Genomic DNA, 16,065 nt, shown 5'->3' on the forward strand with positions numbered 1-16,065 from the left:
GATTTCTTGTACTTCATATTCCGGTAGGATAGTAATTTATTATTTAGGAGAAAAATAGTGACTAAACGATTACAGAAATATCTAATTGCATATTGTGTGTTAAAATAAATATTTTAATAATCATTTAATATCTGAGTGAAATTTTAAAATATAGCAATTGTAAAATTATAATTATACAAATTATTGTAAAATTTAACAAATTTGCATTTAAAAGTTTTATGATAGTAATATTAATCAATATCAGAAATCATTTAAATTTGTTCTAACTAGATCGCATCTCTACTGTTTCAGTTTTTATTTTATTTTATATATATTTTAAAATCCCAACACCCGTATCAGAAGTATAGTTAATAAACTGGTTTTTTTAGTTTTTTGCCTTAAGCAATAGGTAATACCTATATATTTCTTCTTAGTACATTTTTCATATTATTCAATTGTAAAAATTCATATAATTATGGAAATTTTTTCAATCATGACGTATTGTGATTATCCGAAATTATACGTTATTTATGTATTATATTATTATTAATATTCATTTCACTAAAGATAATTTTAATTTTATTAATGTATAGTAAATTTGTAAACAGAAAAATAATTTACAATAGAATCAGTTAATAATATTTATAAAAATCACCTATTCAATTTTTTATTATTTGCTAATGGTTTACACTATGTGTAGAAACAAAATAAGTTATAACATAGTAGCGTGTAGTCAATATTTTACATGAAATTTCAAACTATCAATGTTCTAAAATATAAGCTATTTGAAAAATTACTATAAGGTATGTGCAAATTTTGTCATTTTCAGTTTATTCATTAATTTTATTAGAATTTAGTTATTATTTTATTATGGTTTGAATTTTAAAAGTCACATTTTCCATCACGTGAAATATTTATCTTATTTTTGATTTGCTAAAAAATTGTTATTTTTTGACTTTAATAACTATAAATATATGACACAAACAACTTGTTATACAATGTTCTTTTTTTTAATTGCTGCAATTATATTTCTATTATTTTAGTCACAACAAAAAGATACACTTCAAATTATATTTATTATTCTAAAATGCCATTTATTTAAAAGCAACGTTAATTAAAGATATTAATCCAATGAAATTAAAATAACTGACATTACTTTTACTTTATTATATATGTATATTTCCAATATTTCACCCCTCTTGTATTTAAAATTTAAAAAATAAACATGTTGGATAAAAGGGATATGTAAGAAGTACTTATAAAAAAACATTGTTATTAACCATTTATTTTTCAAAAAGTATAGGAATATAAAATCGAAAATTGTAACATAAAAATAATTTTTTTAATATGGGCGGCCATTTGTCAAAATGGCATAAACAAAAATTTGTGGGAACAAATCTATTTTTGCTATCATAGTACATATTTATTTTAACACATGTTTGAAGCTCGGAATATTTTTAAAAGTTTATTACTCATAACAAATAACACTACTCAAGTAATGATATATTGTGCTTAATAAAATTATGAACAAAAAAAGAGAAAAAATCTTTTAAGACATTTTTTATGTCTTTATATAATTATAAAAATGTTTTTTAGTTCAACAAATTTTAATGAAAATCAATATATTTTGATTACAATACGGCTATAATTTCAATCAAAAGATTCTATTAATTTTTTTTTTTTAATATATCAACAAATATCATATAATGGAGAATTTAATGCATATGTTAAATGAAAAATTTTTAAGAAGACTAAATGTAATTTTTTCCTACATTAAATAAATGTATTTCTAAAAATACACATGTTTTTTTAATTTTTAGGAAATCAAAATTTGAATATAGAGACTTTAAGGCTTCCACTATATATATTTGATTTTAACTTAAATTAAGAGAAAATTTTATTTTTACACCTTTTTATATCATTAATACTGAAAATTTGGCTACCACACTTTTACTGGATACTACGTTAGTACATGTATTTATTACTCGAAACATTTCTAGTTCTAACCTTTTTTACCTCCTTAATATTGTGTCAAATTTTGTTTTTAATTGGAAACATATTTGTTTTTTATCAGCTCAAAAATAAGAAAATTATCTAACTAAGAAAATTAAAAACATTTGAACTATCATTTTGAAATATATCATTTTTATTAAGACTTGCGCTTTATGTTTTTATATTAAAGTGGTAATAACATAGGATATACTGGTTCGAAAGTTGTTAACGAACAGTTATTTTCATATTTGTTAGTTTATTAAACATATTTGATTCCTTTTAAAAAACTAAATTAGTTACAATTTACAAAAAAATAAATAAATAAGGGGATGGGCCAATTTTTTTTTTTTTTGGAAAATTATAAATTACAGAATAATATTAACTTCAGAAAAAATTATTATATGCTTTATATTTTTAAGATATTGCATAAGTCATAGTTAAAGAATCGCTCTATACTTTCAACAGTTTGTTGTTATGATATACGATCACAATACAAAATAATACAAATTACTGTACGCTTATGACTCTGATATTTACATAGCTATGAAGTTAATAAATTGAGCTTTGTTATGTCAAAATATAACACATAGCATTCCGTTAAGAAAGAAAACCAGATAATACACTTTTTTTTTTTAACTAATCTAAGCCATTAATCAAAAACTGTAGCAAAATATATTCTTTTGTGTACTTTCTGTATAGATAAATTCTCAAGATAATTATATTTAATAATTACAAGTTTGAACTATAATTTTTCAATTACCTTAAATATATATTTTCACTACTATACTAAAGTTAATAATTAATGCAAATAATTCTAATTTATTCTAATATGAAACTTCACAGTTTCATATCATATACGATACATAAAATTATACATTTCAAAAATTATTATAATGTGATTCTGTATAAAATGCTGAAATTTAGGTCATAGAAATGAATAAATTACTTTTATAGTTCTTGTAATCTTCTATCATTACTTAATTATATTAATTATTTATAGTTATCAGTTCAACAGCCTAACTTAACTCTAATGGTAGTTTTTGTTAATTACTTATATAATCATAATTATATTAAAAAAATTTGTAGGTTTTGAAAAAACTATACTTTATTGTCAAATTATGAATAAAACTTACGATTTTTATTTTATCCTTTCCTTAATTTCTACTAAAGTTAAAAAATTGATAATTTGATGAGAATCACAAGTTACTCGGATTAAAATAAAATCTAGTATTAATACTTATTTTAAAATAAAGTGTTTTTTGTGTATATAAAATTAATATGAAAGTCAACTAGAAAAAATATATTACAGTAAAACAAGTCACGTTTTAACAACTATTAAACGAAATGTCTCAGATGTTGGGTAGCACATTGTATTATCTGTATATTTTTGTCTGAATTTTAATTGCAAGACAGAAACCTTAAAGAATATTACTCATTAGTACCTTAAGCTCATAAGAATACTTACACCTATTTAAAAATATTCTTTAATTGGTCCCCGCCTGTTACAATTAAAAACACAGAAAAAATATTTAGGTAACAATAGATTTTCGACATCCAAAGCATTTCGTTTTTTTTACTATAATGACGTATCTTACTATTCTATTGCAATACTTTTATGCAGTATAGAATTATATTTTCCTTAATTTCAATTTATAAGTATACAAAAAATGAAATTTCACTAAAATCTTGTTTCTAAGGTTGTTACTATAAAGTTATACAATTTGAGCTGTGGTCAATAAACTATTTGTCAATTGTCTATTGAATTAATGGATAGAAAGGAAGTCGTAAGTTATTCATTCAAAATAAATACGTTGGACATAGTGTAGATAATTTGTATATTAACTAGGTAGTATGTTAGTATAATATTAATTTCTGAATAAACTGTCAGTATATTTTTACAAAATAGTGTAGTTACGATTTGTTATAGTGAATTTTTTCAAATTTCGTTCTATTTTGAAATGATTTACTACAGATAATCATTTATTATCTGATACTTCAATATAATTCAGTCATCAACTTTTATACTTTAACCTCATTGTCTGTTGAATTTTTTTTTATTATTTATCTATATGTACCGATTGTCATAAGCGTTTCACAATGTCATATTAGATAATATTATTTCTATTGTAAGAGAATATTGAAGTTAAGGTGCATGATTATTTAATGGTCTTAAATTAATGAATTACCACTTTATTATTATATTCTGTATAAGCTGTAAATTAATCTTCAAATTGTATATGATTATAAATGTTAAATAAAAAACAATACAATTCATGAAATAGGAAGTTTTTATTTTCAATACAGTAATTTTATTCATTTTTATATTATTACAATCTAAAAGGATGCTGCATATTTTGTATGATGATACTGATGTTATATAGATTTTGCTTCATTGCCATGCTGAACAATTTTTTCTGACGTGTTTGTTTTTTTGTATTTGACTACGTATACTCCACTCTATCTAATCAAAGTAGTATTATTATTGCAGTTTTTTTTATCGCAGCACCTGATATGATATCAATACATTGGCTATATGTTCATTGATTCGCAGAATTAAATAGATAATATCATGAATTACACCGAAAGGAAATTAGGTTCATAAAACTAATGAACTATTTTTAGGTTACTTTGACTAGTCTAAATTTATCATTTTATAAATTTAGAAATCTTTTGTCAATAATAGAAATAATTAATTAATGTCATCCTATTAGTTCCTGTCAATCTTTAAATCCAAATTTAAGTATTTATGTTTACTTTTGAACCATAAAAAAACTGTATCTAAGTATAAATAAAATTATGAATGGAACTAATAAACGAGAAAATTTTTCTTTCGAAAATTGAAATCGTTCATAAAACACTTCTTTTTTATGAATTCGCTCATGGAAATAGTTCCTTACGAATATAGTCTAGTGGTAAAGTTTGTCTCTACGGCAACTGGGTCGTGGGTTTTATCAATCCCGTATTAATGGAACGTCTTGCAACTTTTAACCTAAAATAATTTAATTTAAAAGTCAATCAATCTATAATGTGTTATGTTTTATCCATTAAAAAAAGGAAAAATTATAGAATTTTTTCTTATTTATTTATTGTGTAATTAAATATATCCAAATATAAATTAACCTATTCGCATTGTAGTATTTTACTACAACCACTGTTGTAGTATTTACACAGTGGTGTAGATAATTTCATATATCAATCTAAACTGAAGTCTACAATATCAGATCTCCATTATGCTAAATACCGCTTCATTTGGGTTTTTTAACTTTTTTTTAAATTTAGTATTCTAAATGAAATTTTCATAGCTAATTAGCGATAAATATTTATTCAAAAATAAAAATAATTGTATTCAGTATTAATATTAAATACAATGATTTTTCTTTTAATATGAGTTTCATGGAAATAAAAATATAAATCAATATCAATGTTTAAATAGAAAAAACTATGCACGCATGTTGTTGCGTTCAAACAGATCTTGCACTTGCAATTACAACGCAATACAGAAAATTTGTGTTCTTATGAAGGACGGAAATTTTTTCAGTTTTTGAAGGTAATGTCTTCTTGACATATCGTTGAAAGAAATCGGTTCGATGAGAGCTGAGAAAAAGTGGTAACAGGCACACAAAAAAAAAAACACATAGCAATATTAATACATTCTCAGCTTTGCATCGAAGTTAAAATTGAAAAATGTTGAATGTAAAAATAATAATGTAATTCTTAATTTAGTTCTAATGTCACATAATTAGAGAAAAATTTCAATTAAAGAAGAATGGTAAAAATATACATGGTAAACTTTTATTAGATGTCTAGTAGAATTTTCATTATCATCCATGTACTTGGATGTACTCTAATATACTTTAGTAGTATGCCTTTTTTAAAGTGTTTTTGTGTAATCAAATCGTGGTTAATTTTGTATTTCGAATAGTCAAATAAATAAATAATAATTTTAATTTAAAGAAATACTCAACTTTTTATTATAAGATAAATAATTGTTATAAGATTATATTATATAATTTTTTGTCGTAAAATAAAATACTGAAAAGTAAATTTCAACTTTTCTTGACTCGTTTAAAAATTTTAAGTAAAAATTGTTTAAATAAAGAGATTCTTTGTACTCACAATCATAAAAAAATGAATAATCATCATTTTGCAGTTTCTATTTGCATAATAAGCTAACATGTATAATATAAATAATAAAACATGACAAAGATTAAGCTGTTTTAATTATGAATTATAGTTTTCAAATAATTCAGTAATAACTCATCCGTTAAACGCGCTTAACCTTTTGAAAAATAATTTAAATTATAGTCTTAATTTATTAGTTATATTATTAATTAAATATTAATTGTAATACTGTTAACTGGTATGCTTAATTTTATCTTTATTGTAGTAACATTAAACCTTATCAACGAAAACCAATTGATACAGTTGAAAAATAATATTAATACAACAAAAGTTTACTATATTTTGTAAAAATATATTTATAATTTGTTTACCTAAGAAACAATTAAACAGATTAATGTAATGCATCTACAGTATAGGTTGGGCAACAATTAGTTTTGTGTGGACAGTAAGCATTAGGTATCTCTTATTAAACAAGTAATACCTGGTTTTTAAAAAATATATAGTAGGAACTTTAACAATTAATTATTTTTAACTTTAACATTTTATATGCTTAAACTAATTTAATTTATAAATCTTTGATTGTTAAAAATATATTTATTTAATTTTAAAATAGATTAAATATTATGTACAGATTTCATACAATAAAAATATTGCCTAGTTTTCTTTTAAGTTTTGTAGTTTATTAATTTATTCCAAAAATAATTACTTTTTAATTTAAAGCAGAGACAAACAAAGATTCTATATTATATAAACTTAAAATATTATATGATTGACTACTGTGGAGTTTATTTACATTTATTTAATTTTGTTCTTTATACATAACTTATCTTTTTTTACATTAAAAAAGAACCAGGTGGGGTATTTATCCATTTATCTGGATTTTTAGATTTGTTTACGAGATTTTCTGTTTTCACTTTTAACCACGATTTTATTTTGACGGAAGTTGTGTTAACTAACTTAGAATCAAATGTGTATTCTTCAATATAATATGAGTAATAATATTAGGTAAACAGTTATCTTAAATATTGTTTATGTATCACATACATTTATTTTTGATGAAATAATATTATTATTTAATTTTCTAACTGTAAAATCTTGGAATCAAAATTAAGTTTAAATAAATAAAATATTCCTGTACACTTTTTAATATTAAAATGAACTTTACATTAATAATTTCGACTGTTAATTTTTTATTATTAAGATAAAATTTAACAGATTTAAAAACATATGTAACTCATTTCTAATAAAATATTAGGAATTATAACAGAGACATCTGGTGTTTTTCATTCATGCATCCATAACCTTATGTGACCTCGTTGTTTTTTATCGCAGTATAGAACGAACTGCAACCTGTTATACCTACTTAAAGTACATGACAACTTAGTAGTAATGTGAAAAATATTAGTAACCAAAAAATTTAAGTACTTAAAATATTTTGAAGGCATTGTTTAAAAAAACACGATGAAATCTTCTGGAGGATGTAAGTAAAATTTTTTTAATTCTTTATTTTATGCCGTTCTAATAAAAATAAATTTACATTTTAATTTTAATTTTAATTTTTCACTTTATTTAGTGAACTCTTTAGGTTTGTCATCAGTAATTTTTAAATAAACTATACTTTAAAAATAAATTAATATTAATATCTAGGTTTTAGCACATAGGAAAACCGGAATAATATTGAAGTACGTACTTTTATAGGAAAGAGCGTCTATTGTTTATTTAACACCCTTCCCTTGTAATTATGTAACAAGGAAACTTACTCGTTGTCTATATTTGGGCGTCAAGTTAAAAAAAAAAAAAAAATGAATTTTTATTAATTTTTTTGTTTTATTAATTTTTTATTTTTACTAAAGATGTGAAATAACACATTTTTAAAATAAATAATTAATAAGAACTGTAAATGAACTATTGGAATTAAGCCTTCAAGTAAAGTTACAATTTTGTTCACGGAATGTTAAGTTATTCCTATATAGCTTCTTTATAATTTAAAGTAAAAGTTATACAATTCTTAATATTTACTCTAAGAATTACCAAAATTTAAAAAATTATAAAACATATTTATCTTTTTTAAAATGTAATTTTGACATGCCTTCATGTATACGTAAAAAAATTAACGTAATGTGTTTTGAATTTTGAGTTCTTTTTTTATCAAAAATTTTGTTTTAACCTGTTCTTTTTCACAATTACTTTACCTTTAAAGGTAATTAAATTTATTATATAACCTTAATTTTCTTGACTGAAAAAAAAATAATTGAAAAATGAATTTTTGTATTTTAATAATTATTTATTTTTTTATTTTTTATTAATCCGAAGGTTGGTTAACAATTATTTATTACGCGTTATAATGTGTATATTATGGGTTTAATAAATATACGTATATTATCAAGGTCACAAAAAATATTGACCTCGATTAAGTGAAATATTTAATATTAAATTAATAAATTTTTTGTTTCACAATATTTAATGCATTGACCAGAAAGCTTAACATGACTAATGTATCAACTAAGGCTCAGTATTTCATATAAGTTGATACATTTTTTTGGAATGACTTACTAAAGATTATTTAACACTTTAATATTAGCTATCATACCTCTCATTTTACTCCAATTTTTGCCTATTTGCCTTCTTACCAGGATTGGATTTTAAGCAATAAATAAGCTTGTTTTAATTTATTCAACAAAATATCAATATACAAAATTAAGTTGTTGTAATTTCGTTATATAATTTGTATGCAAAAGGAAGAGGTAAAAAAATGTATAAAGAGCTAGATTAAATTTTTTATTCATCCTAAAAATATATTCACACTAAATAAAATTTTTCTAAATTCTGGAGGAATAATTTTATTTTTGGTAGGATTTTCAGGCCTCTTCAAACTTTGCATATATTTTGATCTCATTATTATTAAATGTACCAATTCATATAATTTAAATATTTAACCAAATCAATTTTCACACAAGTCATATTGAATTTTTGTTATTTTTATAAAAAATAAAATAATAATACAATTGAAATTCGTTTTTAATAATTATTTAAATTAAATCGTTTTTAAATAATTCTAATATAACATTTAAACTTGACCATCTTAATTATTAAGTTTTAATTCACTTAAGTAACCTACATTAATAGTTTTAACAAGGAAAAATTTGTTATGATAAAAGCTACATAACTTTAATCATAAATATTTTAAGTGGTATAATATCTTTTACTCGCTACATTTTATTCTCTGCGACTTATCCCGTCGTATAAAAAGCGTAGGTATCGTCATTGTCCCTGTATAGTCCAATTTAAGGCGATTATTCAATTTGTTCAACTCTGTTTGTATACTATACAGTTTGCAAAATAGATAGTCATGCATTGTTGTATATGCGCTTTATAACATTTATGGATTTCTATTAAATATTTGCATTTTTTTTAAATCAATTAAAGTAAAAATTTGAAATCGTTAAAATCATGACTGTAGGGAAAACGGCCAAAATTTCTTCTCCAATAATGAAAAGACGGAAATCGGAGTTGGAAGTAGATGATTTGGAAAAAGAATCTAAAGTCTTGTCTTCATTTTATCCAAGTCCACCACCCGTAGACTTGGTGCAAACAGCAGTAAGTCTAAATAGTGTATATTAAAAAAATTAATTAAAAAATAACAAAATAGTATATAATATTTTAGGTTTAATAAAGCTCCGATGAACTCATTAACTAAGTAAATATTAGCTGATATTAGTGTACAAAATTAGGTTAATAGCTTTAAAAAACATTTTTTAATGATTGTAGATTTATTCAATTACAGTCAATAAGTTCAATGATTCCTTAATAATATCATTATAGATTACAGTGTTTAGGAGCTTATATTTATGTTGTACCAAATAAAAATTATGATAATTTTGTAACGTTAGAATTTGTTAAATAGTCTAACATTTTATTTTATCAGACCACTATGAGATTGATTATTTATTTACTATAGCTGGCACTAAGCTAATGGCATGTCTATTATGTTTTTCATATAGATTTTTAGTTATATTTAGAGTTTATAAAAATCAGTTAATAGTACATAGTAGTAAATAATTTTATTATTTATGATAACAAGTCTTTACATATTTAGCAAACCATTTTTGAATTTAGGCTGCAATTCTACTTAATATTACTTTAAAATTTTAAGAAATAATTGGATTACTTTCACTTAGTTCTAAACTAACAATGTTTTTGGAAGTTTTTTTTTTTTTGTGGATGGTACATATTATAAACTTACTAATTAAAAACACATTATAACACGCACATATAGTGGTATTTTAGCGGATATACGGCGTACAACCTACAAAAAATTTTATAAAATTTATCTGTGTTTGTTTTGTCATTTACTTTTAAGTTTTATGCCACATTCAGTTTAAAATAAATGTTAAATACTTTTTATTAAATTACGAAGCTATTGTATTACTCACGTTAAATTTTTAAATTCTATACAAATCAAACCATGGATAATTACGCCATTAACAGCTGAATAAAAGTACAAATTATATTGTTAAGTTAAATAACTAAAATAATAAAAGTAAAAAATTAATAATAAGTATACATATTTAAATTTTAGTGACTCAAGCAAATAATGTTAATGAATAATAATAACAGTTATGAATAGACTTTTATGTTAGTATTTTTATACTATCCATCACTTTAATAGGAAATCTAGAGACTCACTAGCAATTGTAGACATAATTTTATTTTATGTTTTAAAATTAAATTGTTCTTAAACTTTATTAAATGCACTACATTTAACAATGAAGAAAGACTCTGAGGCTATACATATATATATTGATTAATGTTGGAGTTACTTAGATTATTTAATTTAAGCGTATTGGGGTTATGAAGTATTTTAACATTAGAATAAACTATAAATTTATTTACAAAGGTTTAAAATTGGCTGGATAACAAAAAAATATCATTTGTCTTACAATGTTCGTTTTTGTGCCAAGGTATAAAAAATCTTTCAAGTTTAGTCTTTAAAAATAAATTGCCACGACTTATAAAAGGTTGACTAGTTATTCAAAAAAATTTAGAATTACGAAATAGAAATAATATCATAATTATTACTTTATAAATTATTATAAAGCATTTTGATTTAATTTAAACAACTTAAAAATATAAGTTTATTAATTTAAATCAGTAATAACATAGCATCAAAGCAAATAACATAACTAAAAACTAACTTTTGAATCAAACTTATGGTATAACTTTTTGTCAATAATAATTGTTAACTAAAAATAAAATTTAATAAATTTGAACGTGAACTTAAATATTATATAATATTTACTACATTTGGATTCGGAATATTTAAGTGACTAATTTTTAAATTTACTTCTTTTCAACATCAAAAATATGATTTTGCCATATTTAAAACAAATGATTTAATTTTTAATATATATCTTAATTTTCATTTTGTAACTAATAAATATGTTTAAAGGTCGTAACTGTCATATATCAAATAATGTATCTGTGAATAGTTTATTTTTACACACTTATTTTTGTATTTTATATACCTTTTAATGATATCGATCTTGTGAAAAAAATAAACTTGAAATTAATCATTGCATAGTCATGTGGTATTGTGTCAGTACTTATAATAATTAATTTATACTTTAATTTAAATGTTTATTAGAAATATTAAATTGAAAATTATGTTTACTTGGTTGCTTTGATTTAAATACGCAATAAAAAAAGTTGAATAGTGAAAACATCTTTTAGTACATCAAAAAAATTGTTAATTCTCTAATTAAGCCTTATGAAATATTTTTGAAAATATAAGAGCTAATCATTTTTTTTTTTTTTTTACGACGATAATAATTGTTTGTTGAACTACTCTATGAGAAAAATTAAATTTCTACTTCACCTCTTATACTTTATACAATTTACAACTTATTATTATAAACGTATATTTTTATTTTAATCTGGCATAATTGTATAATACAAATTGTTAATTTGTGGCAAATGTTATTTATATTAAAATTTAATTAAAGTTTGATTAAACAAAAAAAAATTTGTTTGTAGGAAATTATTTTTATTTTATTCTAATACCAGTCAGTAACGAGTGTTTTAAGTTTATGAGAAATGAAAAATAAAAATTTATTTATACAAGCTGCAAACATTATAAATCGATAGGGTACCTTTGTTCATAGAACTGTTGATTGAATTGCTAAGAACCAGTAGCGTCGAAAAAAATGATTAGATCTTATATTTACAATAATATTTTATGAGGCGTTATTAAGGAATTACCCTATATAGATACAATTTTTTTAGGTGAAAATATTATGTTTCTGTTTAACGATTTAGTTTAACAGGATTATATAAAAACATACTGTTCAATTGTTTCAATAATTGTGTGTGTTATATTCACAAACAATTTGTTAATCTATTTAATAGTAAAGTTTTCAAAACATGCATTGGCTAATCTTGCTAGTATAATAAAATGATAAGATGTGCTCAGTACAATGTTCACGCAGATTTTGTTTGCCACGAATTGAAAATAGACCGTCCTGACAATTACCTTTTACCACGTGTTATGACACAATAACCGAAATTTCAGGTTTTCTCTTTTGATATTTGACTGATTATTTCATAGATCTGTGTTAAATGATACTAAGTTCTTTGACCCACTAAACTTTGATAACAATTCAGAACTCAATTTATTCATTTAATAATCTAATATCGCTACAATGAAATAGTGAAGTCAATTTAGTCAAACCGCATGCTACAATAATCTTTGTTTTATTTAATACAGATGTACGGGCGATATACCAAAGAACTCGGTGACTATGTTAAAGAACCTCGAAATCGGACACCGTCCATTATACATACACACACAAGCGATGATTTTAGCAGATACAGCGGCAAAATCAGCTCGACTTTGGAAGTTGTTTGGCGACATTCATTCGCTAAGCTTGGTGAAGACTGGGTATTTTTGACCATGCTGGGGCTTGTTATGGCTGTGCTTAGTTTTGTGATGGATTACAGTATAGATTTTATCAATGAAGGTATAAAATATTGTACTGTTTTTTGTTTAAATTACAAACAATATGAATTTTTTTAAAATACATTCTAAAATTATCGTGAATACTAAGAAGAATAATCAAAATGTTTTTAAAAAATGAAACTTCTCCGTTGATATTTAATTTCAACATACATTATTCAAAAAGTATAAATTAACAATTTTAAATGTACAAATTTGATATTATATATCAAAAATATATTTTATTTACATATATTAATTAAATAATTAATACCACATATATATATATATATTTAAATATTTTATATTACTTTTCACAGGTAGAATATGGTTGTATAAAGACATGGCGTTTAATCAGTATTTGCAGTATATAGTTTGGGTTCTTTTGCCTGTTAGTTTAATTATTTTTGCTGCTGGTTTTGCTCATTTAGTTGCACCTCAATCTATAGGTAAAATTATTGACTAATAGGAACGTTCAAATAATATAAATATATATCACGCAACCATTTACAGGTTCAGGAATTCCAGAAATGAAAACCATATTAAGAGGAGTCGCTCTAAAAGAATTTCTCACTTTAAGAACTTTAATTGCCAAAGTTATCGGAGTGACGGCAACATTAGGCTCAGGTCTACCTCTTGGAAAAGAGGTGAGTGATTTCACCATCATTAACGGAAAATCTTATACTTTATTATCTTTTTGCAGTTAAACTAAATAAGGTAAAAAATATTTTAATTTTTGATATTGCGCTTTTAGTATCTGTATATTTTTATTGACGTATCAATTTTTCTTTGTCCTGTAATATTTTGATTTTTTACTGTACATTTAAACTAATTAAAAACGGTGTCTTAATGGGATTTTCAATTAAAAAAAAAAAGGTGTAAAACATTGAGCAAAAACATAGATTGATACACGAATATTTTTGAGGTACCGTGATATTTCATAAAAAACTTTGGATTAGGCTCAAATATTTACCAACTGATTGGTAAAAAATTGTGTGTTTTACACTTTATAGTTATTACAATAACTATATAGACTTTTTTCATACATGATATAAAAATTCTACATTATAAATTAATAATAATTATTTTACAATTAACTAGGGTCCATTTGTGCATATTGCTAGTATTACAGCCACATTATTAACAAAAGTAATTACATCTTTCAAAGGAATATACGAAAATGAATCTAGGAATACAGAAATGTTGGCTGCTGCTTGCGCTGTAGGAGTAGCAAGTTGTTTTGGGGCTCCTATAGGAGGCGTTCTATTTAGCATTGAAGTAACTACGGTTTACTTTGCAGTAAGAAATTATTGGAGAGGTTTTTTTTCTGCTGTATGCAGTGCTACAGTTTTTAGACTTTTGGCAGTATGGTTTAATAAAGAAGGTTATTAACAAATATAATACATTTCTTATTTATGTGTTTGAAAGGTATCATAATAAATTTTTTTTTTAGATACCGTGAAAGCTTTTTTCCCTACTCATTTCACCATGGAATATCCTTTTGACCCACAAGAAATGACAGTATTTGCACTTTTAGGGTATGCATGATCTTTAAAAAAGTATAACAATTATTTAACAATTAAATATTATTCTATGTGAATTTTAGTGTAGTTTGTGGATTGTTTGGAGCTGGTTATGTTTGGGCTCATAGGCAGTATGTGCTTTTTATGAGACAGAGTAAAAAAATGAACGTTTTCCTCCAAAAGAAGTAAGTAAGTAATTACAATAAATAACTAATTTTTAAATATTTTGGGAATCAAAAATAGTTTAACATGTTTTTTTATTTCATTTTCAGTCGATTCTTATATCCCAGTTTGATTACTTTTCTCATATTGTCTATGACGTTCCCTTTGGGTATTGGCAAATATATTGCTGGAGATTTAACAGTTAATGATCAGGTACTAAAAAAAACATTTATAATCAAATACACTCTTATTATATAATCTTTCTTTCTTTATTAACATTTATAAAAATAGTTGAGAGGTTTGTTCAGTAATTTTACTTGGACCAAAGAAGAATTTACAATTGAGGAATCGGAAATGATGAATCATTGGCGAACAGAAAACACTAACGTTTTTGTCTGCTTATCAGCTTACGTAGCTTACAATGTATGTTACTATTAATTAAAACTTAAAGAATTAACTTAATGAAAATGGTTTATTTCAGTTTGTATTTTCAATAATTGCATCAACTATTCCTGTACCATCCGGTAGTTTCATACCTGTGTTTAAAACAGGAGCTGCTTTTGGTCGTATTGTTGGTGAACTTATGCATTTATGGTTTCCCTATGGTGTGAGGCACGGTAAATTTATTACGACAATCATACCAGGTAATTTGAGCAATTAAAATTTTTTTAATTATTATTAATCGATAAATATTTCTTATAGGTGGTTATGCCGTGGTCGGGGCTGCAGCTTTCAGTGGAGCCGTTACTCATTCTATTTCAGTATCTGTTATAGCATTTGAAATGACTGGACAAATAACACACATTATACCTGTTATGGTAAATAGATAAAAAAAAAAGTCATCTATATAGAAAAATTAACACTATTGTTTTTTTAGATGGCTGTCTTGATATCTAATGCTGTAGCAGTTTTGTTACAGCCATCGTTATACGATAGTATAATTTTAATAAAAAATCTTCCGTACTTACCCGATCTTTTACCATCAAGTTCAGGTAAGTTACAGTTGAAAATTTACTCATTAACTTTTCTAATAGGTTTATTTTGCCTTGATAGGTATGTATAGCGTTTATGTGGAAGATTTTATGGTCAGAGAAGTCAAGTATATTTGGTACAATATGAACTACAGAGATCTAAAAAAAGTTCTAAAAGAAAATAAAGTTTTGAAGATTTTTCCTCTAGTCGATAAACCCGGTAATCAATTGTCATATTTTTTATTTAATCTACTTTTAGCTTCGATGCGAAGCTGAGAAGGTATTGGTTTTACTATGATGTGTTTTTTTTTTTTTTTTTTTTTTT

The 16,065-nt window shown here is 23.5% G+C and overlaps 1 protein-coding gene across 7 annotated transcripts in view; it reads left to right on the forward strand.

Moving 5' to 3' along the window:
* Positions 1-16,065, forward strand: part of LOC126907270 (chloride channel protein 2) — a 30,139-nt gene that overhangs the window by 11,104 nt on the left and 2,970 nt on the right. Inside the window, exons 1-14 of one of the 7 annotated variants that reach the window (XM_050688412.1) lie at positions 7,413-7,573; positions 9,554-9,690; positions 12,857-13,109; positions 13,405-13,533; positions 13,598-13,731; positions 14,186-14,468; positions 14,538-14,622; positions 14,691-14,792; positions 14,880-14,982; positions 15,061-15,192; positions 15,251-15,413; positions 15,472-15,587; positions 15,647-15,761; positions 15,823-15,960. In XM_050688412.1, coding sequence (XP_050544369.1) covers positions 7,555-7,573; positions 9,554-9,690; positions 12,857-13,109; positions 13,405-13,533; positions 13,598-13,731; positions 14,186-14,468; positions 14,538-14,622; positions 14,691-14,792; positions 14,880-14,982; positions 15,061-15,192; positions 15,251-15,413; positions 15,472-15,587; positions 15,647-15,761; positions 15,823-15,960 — 1,909 coding nt within the window. In that variant the 5' untranslated portion in view covers positions 7,413-7,554. Of the gene's footprint in view, positions 1-764; positions 783-3,615; positions 3,756-7,412; positions 7,574-9,553; positions 9,691-9,757; positions 9,791-12,856; positions 13,110-13,404; positions 13,534-13,597; positions 13,732-14,185; positions 14,469-14,537; positions 14,623-14,690; positions 14,793-14,879; positions 14,983-15,060; positions 15,193-15,250; positions 15,414-15,471; positions 15,588-15,646; positions 15,762-15,822; positions 15,961-16,065 lie in introns of those variants that run through there. The other 6 variants (XM_050688418.1, XM_050688414.1, XM_050688419.1 and 3 more) reach the window with 6 other exon arrangements.

This window comes from Daktulosphaira vitifoliae, unplaced genomic scaffold (assembly GCF_025091365.1).
Source record: "Daktulosphaira vitifoliae isolate Bord-2020 unplaced genomic scaffold, ASM2509136v1 Scaffold_5, whole genome shotgun sequence".
NCBI classification, from domain to species: Eukaryota; Metazoa; Arthropoda; class Insecta; order Hemiptera; family Phylloxeridae; genus Daktulosphaira; species Daktulosphaira vitifoliae.